Source organism: Orcinus orca, chromosome 11, assembly GCF_937001465.1.
Source record: "Orcinus orca chromosome 11, mOrcOrc1.1, whole genome shotgun sequence".
NCBI lineage: Eukaryota > Metazoa > Chordata > Mammalia > Artiodactyla > Delphinidae > Orcinus > Orcinus orca.
Genome location: NC_064569.1, coordinates 91,204,718 through 91,224,546, shown reverse-complemented (window position 1 = coordinate 91,224,546; position 19,829 = coordinate 91,204,718). Strand labels below are relative to the sequence as shown.

Sequence of the window (19,829 nt, the reverse complement as noted above, 5' to 3'; positions counted from 1 at the left end):
ATATAGGAGGAACTTAGTAAATGTTTGAACTGAACTAAATTAGAAATCATGGTCACCAGGGACATGGCAGATAGTTTACATAGTGATATCATTCGATCTAATTGCAGCAACTCCGAAAGGAGTGTTATACCCAGTTTTTGCTTGAGGAAACAGAGGCCTAGACAGATTAAATAACTTTCCCCAGGCCACGGTGATAGTAATTATAGACCCAGATTTCAAACCCAGGCTTCATACACTGCCCCATACCCATGCCTAGTAAAGAATCTACAACGTGGTAGGGCTCAAAATCCACTTGATTCAAAACCCCTTGTTTTTTCCTCTCTTTAGAGAGGAGGCTCTATTGATTTGAACTAGGGTGGTAGTAATACAAAAGATGAAAACCTATTCAAGCTTATATATAATTTTTCCTATGTTTTAAAATCTTCTAAGATTCAGAATTATGATTGGTAGAATGTTAGTGAATTATAGAATAGTGGCATAAGGCTGACCTGGCAGGGAGGGAATGTAGGTGCCAAGCAGGTTCTCTGTTCACGCTTGGTTTCTGCAAGGGGCTCCAGAAGAACTGGGGCAGAGGGGAGTCTTGGCTCACTCCCCTTGATCTTGGAGGGCAGAGTTTTTTTGATTGCTTCACTCATATTTAAAGAACCCTTCTTACACTAGTTGAGGTCTAGCTACTAGAAGCTGGTGCCGGTGGTTTATTACTAACCCCGCCCATCCCTGCCTTTTGCAATAATCTCTGTGAGTGATGATTGTGTTTCTAGAAGTAGAATGACAGAGAGAGATTCCCTGAAGGCAAATACAGAGCGAGTGTGCTGCACACTCGGGTTCAGACACACGGGGCTGGGAACTCCCAGAGAGAGAGAGGGAGGGTGAGAGGGAGGAGAGAGAACAACAGAACAGTCAGCTGGAGAGGAGGGAGGAGGGGGGAGGAGACGGGTCGGTTTTAGATTTTTAAACTCAAGTGATTTGGGGGGGGTTCTCCCCACCCCAAACTTCGGCCCCCCATTCTGGCACCTCCTTTCCTACAGTCCATTGAAGGGCCTTTTTGCAGTCCAGGATCAACTGACCGCTGAGTTTGAGCAGCCCGGTCTGACATGATGTACCTCTGGGTGAGTACAGAGTGCTGCGGGTGAGGGCTTGCACTTGCACATATAAGGAGTGGAAAGCTGCGAGATTCTGCTCCTGCACAAATGGCCTTCCCCACGGAGCACGGGCTGCCACAGCCCCTTCTCCTCACAGGTGTGAGGGTTTTAAAGCCTGGCCGTGATTGTGACATTGGATTGTGTTTTTGTTTTGTTTTTTGTTTTTTTTTATAGAATGTTGTTTACCTTGTTAGACTTAGGCGCAAGGGCTGAGCTCCCAGTGCAGTGCCATCCCCCGGGCTTGGGAGGTTTGGAGAAGGCACATGGGGCAGGTGAAGTGAGCTGGTCATCCCAGGAGCTGCAGTCTTCCTGGTGGGTCAGGGCCTGGCTGTGTTTTGTTTGGGGGACACTGACCTTGATAGCAAAGCGTCTCTTTAGATATTGAGAGCCAGTAGGTGGTATGATTCTTAATTAGGAATTAGCCTTTGAAAGTTTTTATCTAATAATTTTTGTTGTCCTTCACAATAGTCTTGTGAAGTAGGTCGCTGTTGTTATTAAAATTTTATGAGGGAAGTAATTAAGTCACAAATAGTGACTTGCCCATGGTTCGGAACCACGTCTGTAGCAGCTAGAATGGTAATTATAACCAACCATTATAAAGCAGCTAGAATGGTAATTATAACCAAGCATTATAAAGCATCTTATATTTGCCAGGAACTTAATACCGTACATTATTTTAATTTATTGTTAACTCTGGTGTTGTAATTTGGGATGGAGGGAAACATACTGGGACTAGAGAGACGTTTAAATTATGAAATGTGGTAACTTTTAGGAGAATGAGGGGGAAAATAATACAGGGGGGGAGAAAACCCCTGCAGTTAGTTGTGAAAACAACATCTGTAGTCCTTTGCAAAGATGGCAGTGTCTTCTCTTGAGAAGACAGTTGTTGTGTGTTGCTAAGGGAGCCTCCTAGATGTGATGCCCTTGGCTGCTAGCCAGCTTTTGAAGGTTTCACTTTGCCCTTTGCCCTTCAGCCTAGATGTCTGGAATCGCAGAAACCTACTTGGCTCAGGTGGACTAGATTTATAAATATCAGACGGCAGAATTTTAACTAGGTTTATGGAAATGGAGCTTGTGTGTGTGTAGGGGCTGCTTTTCCTGCTTCCCCTTTCATATCTGAATATGACCTTGAAATCTGATTTTCTCCCCTCTGTTGATTTATTTTTGTAGTATTTGGAAGAAGTCAAAGAACTTTTCTGACACACTTACGTCCTTTAAGTAGTTTCCATCTCTGAATGAGGCATCTGTGTCTAGGGTCTTTGCAGGCTCATTGGTGGGACTGATGAACTACCTGTTAACCAGAGGATGGGTTATTCTGTCTTTTGATTTGTTTGGAAGAGAAGTTATAAAAGGAAGCAAGTTGAATTAGTCTCATTTCCACTCATTTATGTTCGGTGAGAGCAGACAGTGACAGTCTCCTCAGTTATTTCCTTTGTGCTTATATTACAGTTATTTGTAAATTTGTCTCAATCCCCTTGGCTTGTTAGCCCCAGAACAGAGCTTTCCAGCCAGAGTACCACATGCTGGGTTGAGACACATGTACGCCAAGATAACTGTTCCCCTCAACCCTGGGAGCAGCCAGGAGGGGCCCAGGATTCCCCAGGTCACTTGGTCCCTGTGTACTCTAGTTTGCCACTTTGTGCCATAAAAATACTACCATTTTCTATGTGTGCCGTGACACCTGAACGATGGGGCAGCACTGTGTAGAGGGAAAAAAACATGTCGGCTCTATCTCGTCACGATCTGCATCGTCGGGCCCAGGGCCTCAAACATTTGCTGGATTCAGTGAAAATGTCCAGAAGGAGCCATAGCTACATGACATCGAGGTCATTTCCTTAGAGAAGGAAATCAAAGTAGTCAAGCATTAAGGGGGAGGCACTGAGGGGCTACTGTGGAGAAAACTTACTGGGCGAGGAATAGGAGGTCAGAACTTTATCGAGGCCAGTACCCAGCCAGGTGACACTGGACAGTCATTTGAGTCTTCTGACCGCAGTTTCCGCAGCTATAAGATATCTATTCTAATTCTAAAGTTCTGGGAAGTGAATTTTGTGTAGCTGTGTGCCAGGAAGACACCCAGTTGTGCAGGAAAGGTTAGTGTCTGGAAAGCATGAGAGAACTGTGAAGCATATATCACCTCCATTGCCTGCTTGGTTTGGTACCAGCAGTGACTTAAAGGTACTGTTCTAAGCATTCTAGAAAAACTGCTGAACTGTATTTAGTTGTCAATACCTCTGAGCAGTGTGGACATTCTCAGAACCTGCAGAGCTGAAAAGTGGAAGTTACAGCTCATCCAGGTATTTGGGTTGTGTAGTTGGATGTGGCTCATTAATTTGCTTCTGTGCGTCTAGAGCTCTGAGATAGAATGCCGTCTTGTGCTGTATACATGCCTTTTTTGTCAGATCTCCTCCCCACTTCCCTGTTGAGTCACCCTCCTTTATAGTGAAACTGCTAGCATTGGGGGCAGCATGATACGGTGCAAAAAATATGGGTTTTAGAGACTTTACTAGGTCTAAATCCCACCTCTTACTTCCAATTTTTTGGCCATGAACAAGTCACTTAACCTCTCTGAACCTCAGTTTCTTCATTCATCACATAGGGAAAATAATGCCTGTTACCCAGGATTGTTGTAAACATTTGAGATAATCTATGAAACATGCTTAACATGATGTATGGCACATAGTAGGTGCTCGGTAAATAGCCAGTGCGAGCCAGGTTTTTGATTTGAACGTTCAGCAGACCGCTCACTACCCCAGAGCATTTTCTCTAGCATGTGAAGGATGTCTTTGAATTCATGCAGGGAGAACTTTGATAAATACAAACTAGTTTTACGTGAAATGTTTCCCGTTAATCAGTATTTTAAGTACTTGTGACTAGAGAACGCTCATTAAAGTTGCCTCCTGGTGGAGAACATCCCCATTATTTTTTCTAAACTTTTTCTTTGGAGGGGTGCAGTACTACTAAGCACTTGCTATGCCATTTATTCTCCCCATCTCCTCTTCCTTGTCCAAAACAGGGAGGGCGGCAGAGAGAGAGAGTGGGGGGCAGAGGCAGGGAAGACGGAGGGAGACATACGATTCTTGTACTTAGGGAACTTACTTGTTTGATAATTATACAGTTTATGTCCAGGAAACCAAATTATAGACCACTTATTTAAATTCCCAGAAGTCAAGATGTGTTCTCCCCGTCTGAGTTGATCTTAGCTAGACTGGTCTCAGGCTCTCTCTTACTCATATTCTATATGGATGAACTTCTGTATTTCACTTTGAACTGTTGTTTTGTCATATTTCAGTCCTGTCTTCTCAGTAAGTCAGTTCAGCCAACATTTAACGAATGCTTATAGTGGGCAGAGGTCTATGCTACTAGCTGTTACAAATACAAAGATGATTAAAGATCCTCATGCCCTTAAAGAGTTTATAACACAGTGGCAGTCAGTGTATGTACACAGATAATAATGATTTTTGCATGATGCTATCCGGTTAAGAAAGTGCTTTTATATGTCATCTTATTTCATCCTCACAGCAGTGCTAAGGGCCCGGAATCATTATCTGTATTGTACAAGTTAGGAAAGAGACCAAGAAAGAGTATATGATAATTAGTAAATGGCAGGGCTGGAAACTCAATTCCATATTTTTTTTAAACTCTATGGCTCTTATTTATTTATTATTATTTTTTAACATCTTTATTGGAGTATAATATTTATTTTTTTACACTATGTTCTTTTGGGAGAAGCTGATATTTTTTATTTTGTTTCTTTTAAATTGTTTATTGAGTGATAACATATATGTTAGACATACACTTCAGTCCTCAACACATGTGAGAATTAGCTGTTATCTTCATTTTACAGAGGAGAAAGTAGAAACTTCAGTAACTTGCTAAAGTCACACAATTTAGAATTGGCAGAGGTAGGATTTGGTCTGGTCTGTCTGGCCTCAGAGCTTCCTACATCACACTTAACATCTTCTTTTATTTGTTCAGTAGTGTCTGGTTTATCACTGCTACCATTCAGCCTGATACAGGCTGGAGTAGAGAAATGAAAATAAGGTAACCTGAATTCTGTATCCATATCCATTAATTACTTGAGACACATTACTTAATTGTATGTACCTTGATTTTCCAGGTTGTGAAAAGGACGTGATAGTTCTTGAGAGCATTAATGGAGTAATCTTAGAAAAATGTGTATCAGCCATTTTAGAAACGAAGTAGTCAGTAAGTGATGGCTTTATCACGAAACATGGAAATCATGGACTGTGAGTCAAAAGACAACAGTTTTGGGTCTCAGTGGTGCCATTTGTCAGTGTATAACCTTTCCAGCATTGGTTTTCTAATCTTTAAAATGGACTACTAATACCTAACAGAGTATCGAAATAATCTACTTTTGGAAGCTGTTTTGTGCTAAGCAGATGTAACATAATGATAATAATAACAGCAGCTATTAAGGTTGTTATTGTTATTCAGGTTGTAGTCAGGCTACATGCTCACTTTTTTTTTTTTAATGCTCACTTTTTAATCCCTATTTTGTCATCCTAATTGGTTTACGCATTTAGAGAACTAGACTTAATAGTAAATTGAGTTATCACAAAATGTAGACATAGTTCAGTTCAGCTAACATTGGAGGCCAGATACTTGGCAGTGAAAAGCCATTTAAAGACTTTAAGTAGGATTGGGAGAAGGCTGAAGTGGAGTTTATAATTAGATTTGTTTTTAAAAAAAGATATCTACACAGATTAGAGAGGAGTAAGAGTACAGAGAGAAGTTAAGTGGTGGCTGAGTAATAGTCCAAGGGACAGAGAATGGTAGTGATAGCACGTGCCGAGGAAGCAGAACTGCCTGAGAGAGATGCTGAAGGTACAGTCGGCAGCATGGTGTTATGGTTTGGAAGAGGTCCAAGTGTTTTTGTAGGCGGGAAGAGGAAGGATATCATGAGTTTGATTTTGGATTTAGTACTTTTAGGTAACTTTGAGATGTTCAAGGGGAAATACCGCTTAGATAGTTGACTACCTAGGTCTGGAAATACAAGGAAAGATAGAGGATTAAACTATAAATTTGTGAGAAACCTGCATACAATAATAATTGAAGCTGTGGGCACGTTTGATGATGTTGAAACTCAGTGGCTTAAGATGAGACTGGCCTAGGGAGAAAATGTAGAGCAAGGAGAGAAGTTGATACCTGCCTGGTAGAGGAGATGAACCTGCAAAGAAGGCAGGGAACAAGATTCCAGAGAGCTTGTTCTTCAGAAGGAAAACCAGGACATTAGGAAACTAAGATAAGAGAGTGGCAGGAAGAGAGAACTGAAATATCTCCATGGATTTAGCAACGTGGAGGTCATTGATGACCTTTGCAAGGGTTGTTTTGACGGACTAATGAAGGCAGAATCCTGGGAATGGAGTCAGTTCAGGAGTTTGGGGGTGGAGGGGGGATGGGAGAAGGAAATGGAGATAGAAATAGTGAGTGTAGACAGTTGTTGGAAAAGTTTGACTGACTCTGAAGGGATGTAGAGGGTAGCTAGAAGAGTATGTGTGGCATAGAAAGGTTTATTTGTTTTATTTTAAATAAAAGAGACTTGGTCATGTTTAAAAGCTAGCCGAGCAAATTCATTTGAGAAGGAGAAGTGGAGTATTTGAGAGAAGAGAAAGGATTGCTCTTATGCTTTGAGAAGATGGGATTAGCTTTAGGAGTACGGAGAATGCGCCTATTTAACAGGAGGCAAAGCAGATAGAGGACAGAAGAGCTTACAGCATCTAGGAGTTCAAAGGAGTCTTTACAGAGGAGGAGATAGACAGGCTGAGTGGGTGAGGCATGGAAAGGGTCATTGCTTTCCCAAAAAGGGATAGATTGGTGAGATAGTATATATGTTGTGAACCATATATAATTCCATGTGGCTTGTATGTGTTGGGTGAGTGGAATAGTGATGGATGAAAATTAAAAATTTTAGAGCCTAGATTATCTGAATAAAGATGTTTGTTTATTCCAACAAGGAGCTGTTGATTTTAAGCAGGATCAGGTGTGATCAAATTTGTATATAGAAAGATAACAAGAGGCTTCTATTATTATTGCAGAATTTATATTTATACTTTGAGTGAAATTGGTTTGATGCATATTTTTATAAATTTATTTATTTTAAAAAATTTATTTATTTTTGGCTGCGTTGGGTCTTCGTTGCTGCTCGCTCTCTAGTTGTGGCGAGCGGGGGCTACTCTTCGTTGTGGTGCGCAGGCTTCTCATTGCGGTGGCTTCTCTTGTTGCTGAGCATAGGCTCTAGGCGTGTGGGCTTCAGTAGTTGTGGCACACGGGCTCAGTAGTTGTGGCTCACAGGCTCTAGAGCGCAGGCTCAGTAGTTGTGGCACACGGGCTTAGTTGCTCTGCAGCATGTGGGATCTCCCCAGACCAGGACTCAGACCTGTGACCCCTGCATTGGCAGGCGGATTCTTAACCACTGCACCACCAGCGAAGTCCCTTATGCATATTTTTAAAGCTCAGGAAACTGTAAGGGGCTAAATAAATGATTATATTAATGAGACTCAAGAAGTTAACACATTTATTGATGACTACCGTGTGCTGATCACTTTCTAAGAGGTGAGGAAAGAGCACGAACAAGACAAAGTTCTTTTCCATAGAGTTTGTATTCTGTAACTGGAAAAAGAAAGTTGTAAACATGTAAGCAAACAAGATAAATTCAGAAACTAATAAGTGCTATAGAGAAAAGGTAATATGACCGTGAATGCTTTAGCTAGGGTGGAAAAGGCCTAAATGATAAGAAACACCATCTTGTCAAACTACGGGAGGAAAGCATTATAGAAGGAGTAGCAAATACAGAGTCCTCAGATAGGAATGAGTTTGGGGCATTCAAAGGACAGAAAAGGGGTAGTGTGGTTGGAGTGTAGAGAACAAAAAGAACATAGGAAGATAAGACTGGAGAGGTAGGTGAGGGTCAGATCATGTCCCATGGTAGAGATTTTGAATTTTGTTCTGGTTAAAAATGGGGAGGTATTGGGAGATTTTCAGCAGGAGAGTTGACTTGCTCTACGAAAAGTGATAAGGGAGGTCAAGAAACAAGAGGTGATGGCTTAGACTCTGGAGGGCAATTTGATAAGATTAAAGATGGCTTGTGTGTGTGGTGAGATGAAAGAGAAATCTGGCTTATTCAACTTTTGGTTTGAGGAATTAGGATGGAGGGGGCATTTCCTTGCAACAGGACAGAGAGTACACAGGAAAAAACAATATTTATGGTTTGGACTTGTTTAGTCTGAAACGTCTAATAGATATCCAAGTGGAGAAGTTCAGTGGCAATTTGATATGAGCCTGGAGCACAGAAGAGAGATGTGAGTTGAAGGTATAAGGTCGAGATTCATCAGTGCATATTTAAAGCCTTGGGAGAAAATGTAACTGGAGAATAAGCCTGAGGTAGAAGCCCCGAGGCTTCTCACTAGAGGTCTAAAGGATACTGGAATTGGGTAAGGTAGGAGGGAAACAAGGCAAGTATCTGATATCACAGACTCTGGGGAAGAAGTTGTTGGGTTTGGATTACTTAAGACCAAATAATTGGTCATTGGCCTTGGTAGGATGTTAGTCATTGGTGAACTCAGTAAGAGCTGTTTGAGTTGGAATGATGGGGATGAAAAAGCCAATTGGAATGGGTTGAGTTGTTAATTGGTAGGTGAAGATGTTGAGACAGTGAAATATTGTGTAGTTGTGGGGTGGAGCAAAGAATTGGGGCAGTTACTAAATGGGCATGTGTATTCAAGAGACAATTTTTAAAAGATAGGTGATATCAAGACATGTCTTTTGTCACTAGGAAAGATCCAGTAGGGGAAGAATTGAGGGTGCTGAAAAGAAAGAGGCTAATTGCAGAAGCAAAGTCTGCTATATCCAGCATACAGAGAGGGATTGGCCAGAAGCAGTTTTTTTTCTTTTTAATAGGAAGGAGGGCGGAGTGTGTGGGTTTAGAGCCAGATAGGCTGGTGGCATTGGTTTCAGGCAGAAGAGGGAGTTCTCTGCGCGTGTCTGCTTTCTTTATAACATGTAAGATAAACGTAGCTGAAAGTGTTAGTGCAGGGAGTGGAGAAGAAGTGTCGCAGATTTGAGGAGAGAGGACAAGGGGTGAAATAGTAGTCATCTCAAAAAAATGGGAAGTGTACTTACTGGAGAGGTGTAGGATGCTTAAAATCTGTGGTCATAAACTTGAGTGAGTGGTGGTAAGTCAGTTGTGTGATTTTTATCCAGCAATCTTCTGTTGTTTAGATGCAAGAGTTGGATTTAACCAGGAATTGAGATTTTGCTAGGTAAGTTAGACTAAGGGAAAAGGGGGCAAAGGAACTAAGACTTTTCGAAAAGGATTACGTATAGTGTTGGACCCTAGAATCTAAACTGGCTTAGGAGGGAATTAAAAACATGAGGAGGAGAGGAGTAGGGTGGTCAAAAAGCAGTAGGGTCAACCTGTAGAGTAGAGATCTGAAGGAGGCTGGAGAAATGCTAGCGTGGGAAAACTCCTAGAGCAGGCAAACCTGATGGTGTGAGAGGAGAATGCTTGAGACGCTTGAGATTTTGGAGAAGGTGTGGTTATTGGTGATGATGGTGCTGGGATACAGTTCTAGGTCAGTGGCTTCAGTGAAAAAATATAGTTGGCACTTAAACACATTAGAACAGTACCAGCAACTAGGAGGCCAGAGTAGTTAATGAATCATCTGCGTGGATGTTGGGATCGTCAAAAATGACAAAACTAATAAAGGAGATGAAGACAGGGAGCGCTGTGCTAAGACTTGAGGAGGTAGGCAGACGACACCTGTTTCAAAGGATCTGCAGTTGGGACGGAGGGTAGAAGTAGTCTTGGAAAGCAAGGAGGATACCTGTGAGGTTCAACACGAGATGGTAGTGCGGAGTAGGGAGGATGCTTGCCACTGCCTGAGGTGTGTAATGGAAGGAGGAAAGCTCCTACTGAAGCAGCAGCAGTGTTCTCAGCAGCGGTCAGGTTTCCTTTAGAGCAAAAAAGGTGAAGGGAACATCGCAGAGAAGAGAGTGAGTATATAGAAGAGGTTACTGAGGGGAACTCATGACCGCGAGGGCTTAGGAGGGCGAGGGAGAGCCAGAGGCGGGACCAGAAGAGCGGCTGTGCAGAGCTGTACAGGGTGAGCCATCCAGAAGCCTTGGACTTCTGATGATGGTGGAGGTGAATGAGGATGTAAGCCAGGATGGAATCGTTCCAGAAATCTCTTGTAAAAGCAGGGTAATTACTTAAACTTGTAAGCCAGAGCAATAATTCTCAAACTCTATGGTGCATCAGAATGCACAGACTGCTGGGGCCCACCTCCAGAGTTTTAGATTCCTTAGATCTGAGCGTACCTGGGAGTTTACATTTCTAATACATTCCCAGGGGATGCTGATGCTACTGGGCCAGAGACTACCCTTTGAAAACCATTGGTCCAGAGAAACTAGTTGTGCTAAGTAAGCAGACTGTAGCCCCGGATGATATGTGGCCTGGGTGATAGCAGGCCTCTCTTTGATTTGGGCAGTTACAGGAGAAAGTGAGTGTATGATCATTTCTTTTGAGGGATAGTAATTTCTAGGTGATGCCATTTGATTATTAGTGAACATTTATCGAATATGTTTTATGCAGCAAAATGAGGATACCAAGAGTTATAAAGTATTTTCTTTCTCAAGGATAATGGGGCAAAATAGGGACATAGAAGTTAAATAGATAAATAACTGTACCTTGTAGCAAAGACGACATGCCAGTCGGTAGGTGGTATGGGCAGTTGTCGACAGGAGCTGGGAAAAGTGGGTAATCACTGAGGATGAGATTGGTTGGGAAAGGTTTCTTGAAGGAGATGTAATTTAAGCTAGATTCTGGGAGAACTAAATAGATACAAGTCAGATGGAGAACTGGCAGAAACAGAGATACAGTGTCAAGAATGACCATGAAACCTTAACAACTACTCCTGAGTCCCATTGCTTTCATCCTGGCCACGCCACCGCTATCTCTTGCCTGTATTATTATAATAATTTTCTAACTAGCCTCCCTGCTTCTCTTCTTCTCCAATCCCTTCTTTGAAGTCTGTTCTCAACACAGCAACCAGAGTGATCCTTTCAAATGTCACATTACATTGCTCCTCTGGCCAAAACTCTCCAGTGGCTTCATATCTCACTCAGCATAAAAGTCAAAGGCCCTGCACTGGCCTGTAAGGCCCTAAATGACTTGCTCCCCTGGCTGTCTTTGACCTCCTGTTCTTCTGTCCTCCTGCCCATTCTTTGAACATTTCAAACACACCCTTGCCTCAGGGCCTTAGCTTTTGCCCACCTCCTTGCTCTTTCTGGAGATATCTGCTTGACTTCCTTGTTTATGTGAAATCTCTACTCAGTTGTCACATTATCAGGAGTACCCTGTATAAACAGTAATTCCGTACCCCTTTATTCAACATTTCCCATCTTTATTTTTCTCCTTAGCACCTGCCACCATCTGACTTGCTGTGTATGTTTGCTTATTGCCTTTCTCCTTCAACCAGAATGTAAACTCCATGAAGGCACTGGCGTATTCTATGCGCCTAGAAAGGTGCCTGGCATAGAGTAGGCACTGATTGGACATTTGTGTAGCGAAAAGAAGGGAGGAAAGAAAGTTTGGAGGATAGTGAAGGGACCAGTATTACTGGAAGAGACAGGAATGGCAGAAAGAAATGGTTTGATGGATAACCTGGAGGATCTTGAATACTGGATCACTATTCTACAGAAAATAAGAAATTCTTAAATTTTTCAGTACAGCAATATTTACCCTTCTCAAAATAGTGCTTTGGTTTTAGGTTCTGTGGATAGAATAGTTTCGGGAGGGACTAGAAGCAGGGAGATCGATTACTAATGGGTAGTTGTTGGGTAACAACTATAGGGTTGCACAGGTATGAGGCAGAAGGCCTTGGGATCAGGGTTTGGAAGTGAGAATAACATTTTTAGGTAGAGATGACGGCCGGATACATGAATGCTGAGAGGTAAGCTCTTCCAGTTGTATAAGAAAGTTGCCTGTCTTAATATGTATGTTTTAATATTGTTCGTTTTAATGTGGCATTTACTCTTAAACAAGTATCTTGTCATTTTTCAAACCAGAATATGGAATTTTGTTGTTGTAAAATTTATAAATTAGGGAATAAAGTTGGAACCATTTAAGCAAACATTCATTTTTTAAGATTTTAATTGTATACTTGAAGGGGTAGAAAATCAATGTGGTAAAGCACACATACTGGCTTGGGGATGGGGGGGATAGGGAAGTGAAGCCTGTAACTCCCAAAACACATTTTCTTTCATTTCTTTTTGCAATGAATAAAGTACACTTTAGGAGTTGTAGTCTTCCTTCGCTAGCTCCCTTTTCCCCATCTTGGTTCTGAAAATATGTTTAAATATGCTTTAAAAACTCGTGAGCAGGTTGCAGCGCAGCGTTCTTGTTCCTCCTCTGGAGGTGAGCTTGCTGCTCCTCTTCACAAGCGCTTTCTCAGCATCCTTCGCTATTATTAAATGAGGTAACATGTAGTACCTGTCATATAAGGCCAGCATAGAACACACTCCACAAATATTAGTTAAAAGGTTAATTAGATATTCTTAGTATAATGAACTATCTGTGTAGCCTAAAATATTGGGTTTTGATTCCACTTAATTCATATCTGTAATTCATATCTGTGCTACCTTATTTGTATATTAACTCACATGGTGTTTTATTTGCTTATTTGAATTCAGACCATCAATTTAGAGGTTAAATAATGAAAGCCTGCCTTTCATTCTTTAAAATAACTGTCAGTTATTTTTCCTGAGTGTGAGATGAATGCTTAATCACTGGCTGTTTTAGCCCGATCGCCATATCCATGAAAATCAAAAAGAACTGATTATAGCTTCATCGTGTATGATATCGTATGCTGGTTGCAGTTCTATTCTTGGTCAGTTGTTAACCTGCTGTGTTATTAAAACAAGTCCCATCATCTTTATGCTCTTGTGTCTCATCTGTAAAATGGGGATGATATTACTCCCCAGTGTTATTGTTGAATGCCGTATTCCTCAGATAAACTGACATCTAAATAAAAGCATCTAAATCATTCTTAATGATTTATTTATTCTCTTTATTGTACTTTTAGTTGCTAATTAGATAAAAAGTGATACGGTATTTTTTTGCCAAGATTGACATTACAATTTAAAAGCAGATGCCAGGATTGGGGTGGGGTGGGGGAGACAGTTGCTGTTGTGTGTATATTCCCGTCTGTTCTGTTTCATTGATTCCGGATCTTTCTTTTTATCCTTTTGTTTGATTTTATTAAGTTTATTAAAGATACATTTCTTGGACTCATTGAAAGTCAAAATAATATTTTTTCATGTTGTTCAATACCATGCTGCTCTGGTAGTGGGTGCTTACAGATTACATCTAATGCCGGGGAAATTCTCAAGATGGTTAAAGACAATTAGGATTGGAAGAGAAAAGGGGACAGGAATTCCCAAGTGCTTCCTGTGTATGAGGTCAGGTCCTTTCACAACTATTGTCTTATTTTATGATTCGCTTTTCATATTATGATACAGAAGCAAGAGTCAAACCCAGTAGTTTTGCTTCAGAGTCAGTACTCTTTTTTTTAAAAAAAATAATATATTTATTTATTTATTTATTTTTGGCTGCATTGGGTCTTCATTGCTGCACGCGGGCTTTCTCTAGTTGTAGCGAGCGGGGGCTACTCTTCGTTGAGGTGCGCAGGCTTCTCTTGTTGCGGAGCACAGGTTCTAGGCGCACGAGCTTCAGGAGTTGTGGCATGCGGGCTCAGCAGTTGCGGCTCATGGGCTCTAGAGCACAGGCTCAGTAGTTGTGGCACACGGGCTTAGTTGCTCCACGACATGTGGGATCTTCCCGGACCAGGGCTTGAACCCGTGTCCCCTGCATTGGCAGGCGGATTCTTAACCACTGCGCCACCAGGGAAGCCCGAGAGTCAGTACTCTTAACTGGCCTGCTGTAATGCTTTCCATCTAGTCTGTGATAGGCAGCCTCTTAGGTGGTCTCCAGTGATTCCTACCTCTTGGTATTCATGCTCTTGTGCAGTCTCTTGCCTTTGAGTATAGGCTGGACCTAGTGACTTACTTCGAACTAATAGAATGTGGCAAATATAATGGGATGTCACTGCCAAGATTTGGTGATAAGGAGACTGTGGCTGTCATCCTGGGTGCTTGCCCTCTTCAGCTCTCTCCCAAGCGCTTGCATGGTGAGAAGCAAACTGCCATGTTGTGAGTAGCGCTATGGCGAGTCCCACATGACAGAGAGATGATGTTTGAGGGCCCAGAGCAAGGTGAGTGAGCTTGGCAGTGGATCCTTGCCAGTCCAGCCTTGAAATTACTACAGCCCTAGCCAACACCTTGATCAAGGCAGCCTTGTGAGAGACCCTGAACCATAGGCACCCAGCTCAGCCTCGCCTGGCTTCCTGATCCACGTAAACTGTGGGATAATAAGTGATGTTTTAAGCTGTTGTTTGAGGATGACTTTTTAAAATAAATTTATTTATACATTTATTTATTATTTATATTTATTATTTTTATTATTTTATTTTATTTATTATATTATATATTAACATTATTATTTATTATAATTATTATATTATTTATTTTATTAATTATTAATTATTTTATTTAAATTTATTATTATTTATACATTTATTTATTTATTTTTGGCTGCGTTGGGTCTTCATTGCTGCGTGCAGGCTTTCTCTAGTTGCGGCGAGCGGGGGCTACTCTTCATTGCGGTGCACGGGCTTCTCATTGTGGTGTCTTCTCTTGTTGTGGAGCACAGGCTTTAGGTGCTCAGGCTTCAGTAGTTGTGGCACGCGGGCTCAGTAGTTGTGGCTTGTGGGCTCTGAAGCGCAGGCTCAGTAGTTGTGGTGCACCGACTAGTTGCTCCGTGGCATGTGGAATCTTCCCGGACCAGGGATTGAACCCACGTCCCCTGCGTTGGCAGGCGGATTCTTAACCACTGCGCCACCAGGGAAGTCCCCTGAGGATGATTTGTTATATAGAAATAGACAACTATAGATTTTGGTACCCAAAGTGGGGTGGTTCTACAACAGAAATCTATAATGCAGGAGTGACTTTGGAACTGGGTAGTGGCCTCTGAGGAGAGTGTTAGTGAAAAATCAGAGTACCTTGGGCATGTTGTTTCTAAAATTTGGGACTTTGAGGAGATCTCCATGAAGGCTCAGAGGAAAGGAAACTGGAGGAAAGAGGGATCCTTGTTATATAGTGGCAGAAATTGTAGCATCACTATTGATTGTAGTTGCGTGAAAAGCAGAAAAGGTGCCTAATGAACTGGCAGATGTCCCTAAGTAAATTTCCAAGCAAAACATTGACGGTGCCCCCTGCTTTCTTCTTACTGCTTGAAGTAAAGTATGAGAAGAGAGAAATAAATTGAGGAAAGGACTGTTAAACAAAAAAAGTCAGTTCAAGGGCACTGCCTGGAGAATCCTGGTCTAAAGATGAAGCTGAGGGTGTGGCTTAAAACCTTTTGTTAAAACCTAAGAAAAACCTTAAGAGTCACACAGAAGACCTTTCAATCAAGGAATAGGTCTTACAACTGTTTTAGCACGAGAGAAGGTAGAGAAGGGCTTATCTTGAAGATATTTGTGGATATAGCTTTTGTCTAATGCAGTGAATCTCAGTGAGATTCACAGGAGGCCCACTGCAGCTACAGCTGAAAAGGAGAAGAGACAGTTCAAACTGAAAAGAAGCTGTTGAACCCCCAAAATTGTTCTGGCAGGAAGCAAGCTGAGAAAATTACTCAGCTGCTGACACGTGCTACTTGTCCTGAAAACAGAAGGATGATTCAAAGGCAAGAGCCACAGAGAATCCTACCACAGCCTTGAGACCTAATCAAGGAACTCCCAACATTTATTTGCCCAGTGAGATTTCAGAATCACTGTGAACCAGTGACTCCTTTGTGTGTCCCCTGTCCTCCCAACTCCCCTTTGGAGAAGTTACGCCATTTGGAGATTACAAGAGATTTCAGAGTAACAGAAACCAAAAGAGGGCAGGTGAGAAGGGTGCCCTGATACTATGCCATTTTAGGCCAGTCTCTGCAGAATGCATATGCATTGCTAAATCATCCCTTCTTTGGCTTTTGTCTGCAAATCTTCTAGTTACTAGAGTATTTGTGAGAAAGCTGAAGCAATCAGGAGGAAATTTCCCACCACCACACTTTACCCACCTTGTACCATCAGTGTCAGTGAACTTTCCCTCTCTCCCATTACTGTACACTAAGCAGTTGCCTTCCTTATAATGCCAGCCCCTCAGTTGTGTACTAGGTCCCATCTCTGCTAGCCTGTTTAGGACCTGGACCCAGCAATTCTCTTTCCTCTCTCTGGGATCATCAGGTTTTCTGTGTTTACTAGATTAGTTCCGCTAACATGCCATTAACCTGTTCTTTCATCCACTTGAAAATATAATACTCTTAACCTCACTTTTCTGTCAGCTACTTTTCTTTTCTCTTAGAGCAAAACTCAGTAGAGTTGTCTCTGTTTGCTCATACCAGTTCTTCTCCTCTCACTCCCTCTTAAACTCGCTCAATTAGGTTTTTATTGCCACGGAAATGGCTCTTGTCAATATTACCAGTAGCCTCCATGCTGCTGAGTCTAGTGGTTGGGTCTCAGTCCTCATGTTACCTGACCTGCCTGTAGAACATAATGTGGCTGATCATTCCTTCCTCTGTGATGCACTTTCTTGGGTACTTGACTTCCAGGACATCACACTCTCCTGGTTTTCTTCTTATCTTATTGGTGATTTCTTCTCAGTTTTAAAGTTGTCATACTCTGGGTCAAGTCTTTGCATCTCTTCTCTTGGTTCTTTTACTTAGTGATTTCATCTAGTCTCATGGATTTAATTCTCAGTTAACCAGGACAAATAGCCAAAACTATTTGTCAGCTGGGCCCAGTGGGCTCTCTGATCTTTTTATCTTGGTTAACTCTTTTTTTTAAAAAATTATTTGTACAATAATTTATTGTACAAGTCGAGTATCACGTGATGAGTTGACGTTAGCTTCTTCAGGCCTGGGAACTTAATAGATGAGATACAGTTTAGAATCCGTTTATGTTGCTTTCACAGCTGGAGTTTTTTTAGACCTTAACTTGAAATATAAGACTATCAAAGCAATACCTCCGTACGTGGCCAGTACACAATTTATTCTCCCTGTGAAAGTGTTAAGAGTCGAAATATTTTTTGACACCAGTGGAATGTAATTGGGTATCAGTTTCCGGACCTGACATGATTTCAGTCTGTATCGTTCAGTGGTGGATTGTTGAACTCTTATGACTAATTTAAGAAATAAGAAATGGTAGTGAAGGACTTCCCTGGTGACGCAGTGGTTAAGAATCCGCCTGCCAATGCAGGGGACGTGGGTTCGATCCCTGGTCCGGGAAGAGCCCACATGGCACGGAGCAACTAAGCCTATGTGCCACAACTACTGAGCCTGCGCTCTAGGGCCCACGAGCCACAAGTACTGAGCCCGTGCGCCACAACTACTGAAGCCTGTGCACCCTAGAGCCCGTGCACCACAACGACTGACCCTACATGCCATAACTACTGAAGCTCGCATGCTCTAGGGCTGACGTGCCGCAACAAGAGAAGCCACCGCAGTGAGAAGCCCATGCACCACAACGAAGAGTAGCCCCCGCTCGCCACAACTAGAAAAAGCCCTCGCACAGCAACGAAGGCCCAACGCAGCCAAAAAATAAATAAAATTTTTAAATAAATAATTTTAAAAGTCTGCACCAAATCTGTAAAAAAAAAGAAGAAAAATTATAGTGAAAAACAACTTTATTAGAAGTAAGAAAAAATGTATTCACGCAACTAACTACATATCTCTCCTATAGTGACTACAAGTCACATTTGAATACTATTCATGGTTTTTTTTAAAATCTTTTTTGCAGTACTTCATGTTTTCCTATCCTTTTTGTATCCTTTTTGTATCCTCTTTCTTCCTATTCTCCGAGACTCATGCTTGTGGTTGAGAGGGTAAACGTTCTCTTCCTAGTTCTGTATTTATTCTTGCAAGTTCATTTCCTGGCCATATGAGGAATTGTCTTATTAATTTGCGATCTTGTAATTGAACCAAATGAAAGCATTTGTTGTACTAATATCAATCATAATGAAGAAAATAGACATAGGCTATCTTCCAGCCATTCTTTTGCAAGCACAGATTTTAACTTTCTTATCATTGTATCTAAACCTTCTTTAGCCTTGTTAATAGTACAAGATCTTTTGGGGTATTTTTTTAAGAGGGGTCTTTGAATCTATTAATAGTTGAGACTGCATTGAGCTGAGAAGAACATTAACAGTTTTTCTAAGGACAGAAAGAATCGTTTACTCTTTTTGAAATCTAAATGTGCTCTCGATTTCTCTTCCTTTTCCATCTGTGAAAATACATTCAAATTCAACCCTGTTCTTCCTAATAGCGCAACTAAAGCAAGTTTTTTGCTGAGTAGTACTCAAGCCAATCCCAAACTTGTTCTAAGATTGTCACAAGTTATATTTATGCTGTGAGTTTTAGGTTCTGTGTCAGTATTTGTACTGTTTTTGACCATTTGTTCTGCTCCTGCTCCTTTTGTAGATCTCTACCTGTGTAGATGTGAATCTTCCAAATATATGATGTCTCACTGACATGTACTGTCCCAATTTTTATTCCCTGTATTTCTAGTTTGGGAAGCGTATACCTCAAAAAGCAGCCTCCTTTGAATGTAATTTAATTGCTTATGTCATTCATTAACCTGGAACACACCCGTCTTGTAAATTCTGATTTCAGATTCCAAATATGTCTCTAATAGGGTCTAGCTAATTACTGCTTCAGGTTCTTCTTCCTTCACTTACATAGTCTAAACACAATATTTAAAGATTTTTTTTAGAAATCCTTTGACAATACATAATTATGTTCAAAAGATGATCTTTTCATTTCTATACCATCTGTTTCCTTCCAGTTACCTTTATATATGTATCTACCTTCAGCACTTGGCCATGTGTGAACTGTATCAAGTAAATTGTGTCATGTTCTAAGAAAAGAAAGAATACTGTTACATGTCCTTTTAGTGAAACAGGATAATCCCAATTCTCATAGCAAAATACTGCATGAGGACATTCTTTCTGTTGAACTGGATGAGACTACCATAGTTCCTTTTTGTTATTAGAAATATATTGTTTACTTACTGATTCTTGACTGTGGTCAAGCTTATATCCTAGATTAGAATGTAATCATCTGAAGAATCGTAGTCTCAAGATTTCACTTCTATATATCAGACTTCACCATCATCATTAGAGTTTAGAGTGCTGCTATCCGTGTTTGCGTTCATCTTCGGATTCATCTAATAATTGTGAAACATTTTCCTCTGTTAGTTTTTCTTTGTTATTTTGGGTGAGAAGTGAAAAACTGTATTTAATGAAAACTGAACAAACGGTAAAAAAAACAGCATCTCTAATCTTCTTTAAAGCCTTGTTGAAAGATGATACAATACTTTGCACAATGCAGTAAGAAAACTGAAGGATGATGTGTTAGTGGTGATTTATTTCACTATTGTATCATTCTTCTAAGTGAGTATGCCATTGGTCTGTCATTTTATTACTTTGGTCATTTTTTAAAACATGGTTGGGAATAATTAATGAGTAAAGCTAATTGAAAAATCAGAATGTTTCAAGATATAGGGAAAATAAGATCCC

At 41.1% G+C, this 19,829-nt stretch overlaps 1 protein-coding gene and 1 pseudogene across 28 annotated transcripts in view; one reads left to right on the top strand and one right to left on the bottom strand.

Moving 5' to 3' along the window:
* RBFOX2 (RNA binding fox-1 homolog 2) overlaps positions 1-19,829 on the top strand; it is a 261,734-nt gene that overhangs the window by 114,165 nt on the left and 127,740 nt on the right. The window contains exon 1 of one of the 28 annotated variants that reach the window (XM_049694679.1): positions 904-1,109. The exons of the other annotated variants lie outside the window; for them this stretch is intronic. Coding sequence (XP_049550636.1) covers positions 1,095-1,109 — 15 coding nt within the window. The 5' untranslated portion in view covers positions 904-1,094. Of the gene's footprint in view, positions 1-903; positions 1,110-19,829 lie in introns of those variants that run through there. 28 annotated transcript variants of the gene reach the window in all.
* LOC125960506 (ATP synthase membrane subunit K, mitochondrial-like) lies at positions 14,846-17,958 on the bottom strand (annotated as a pseudogene).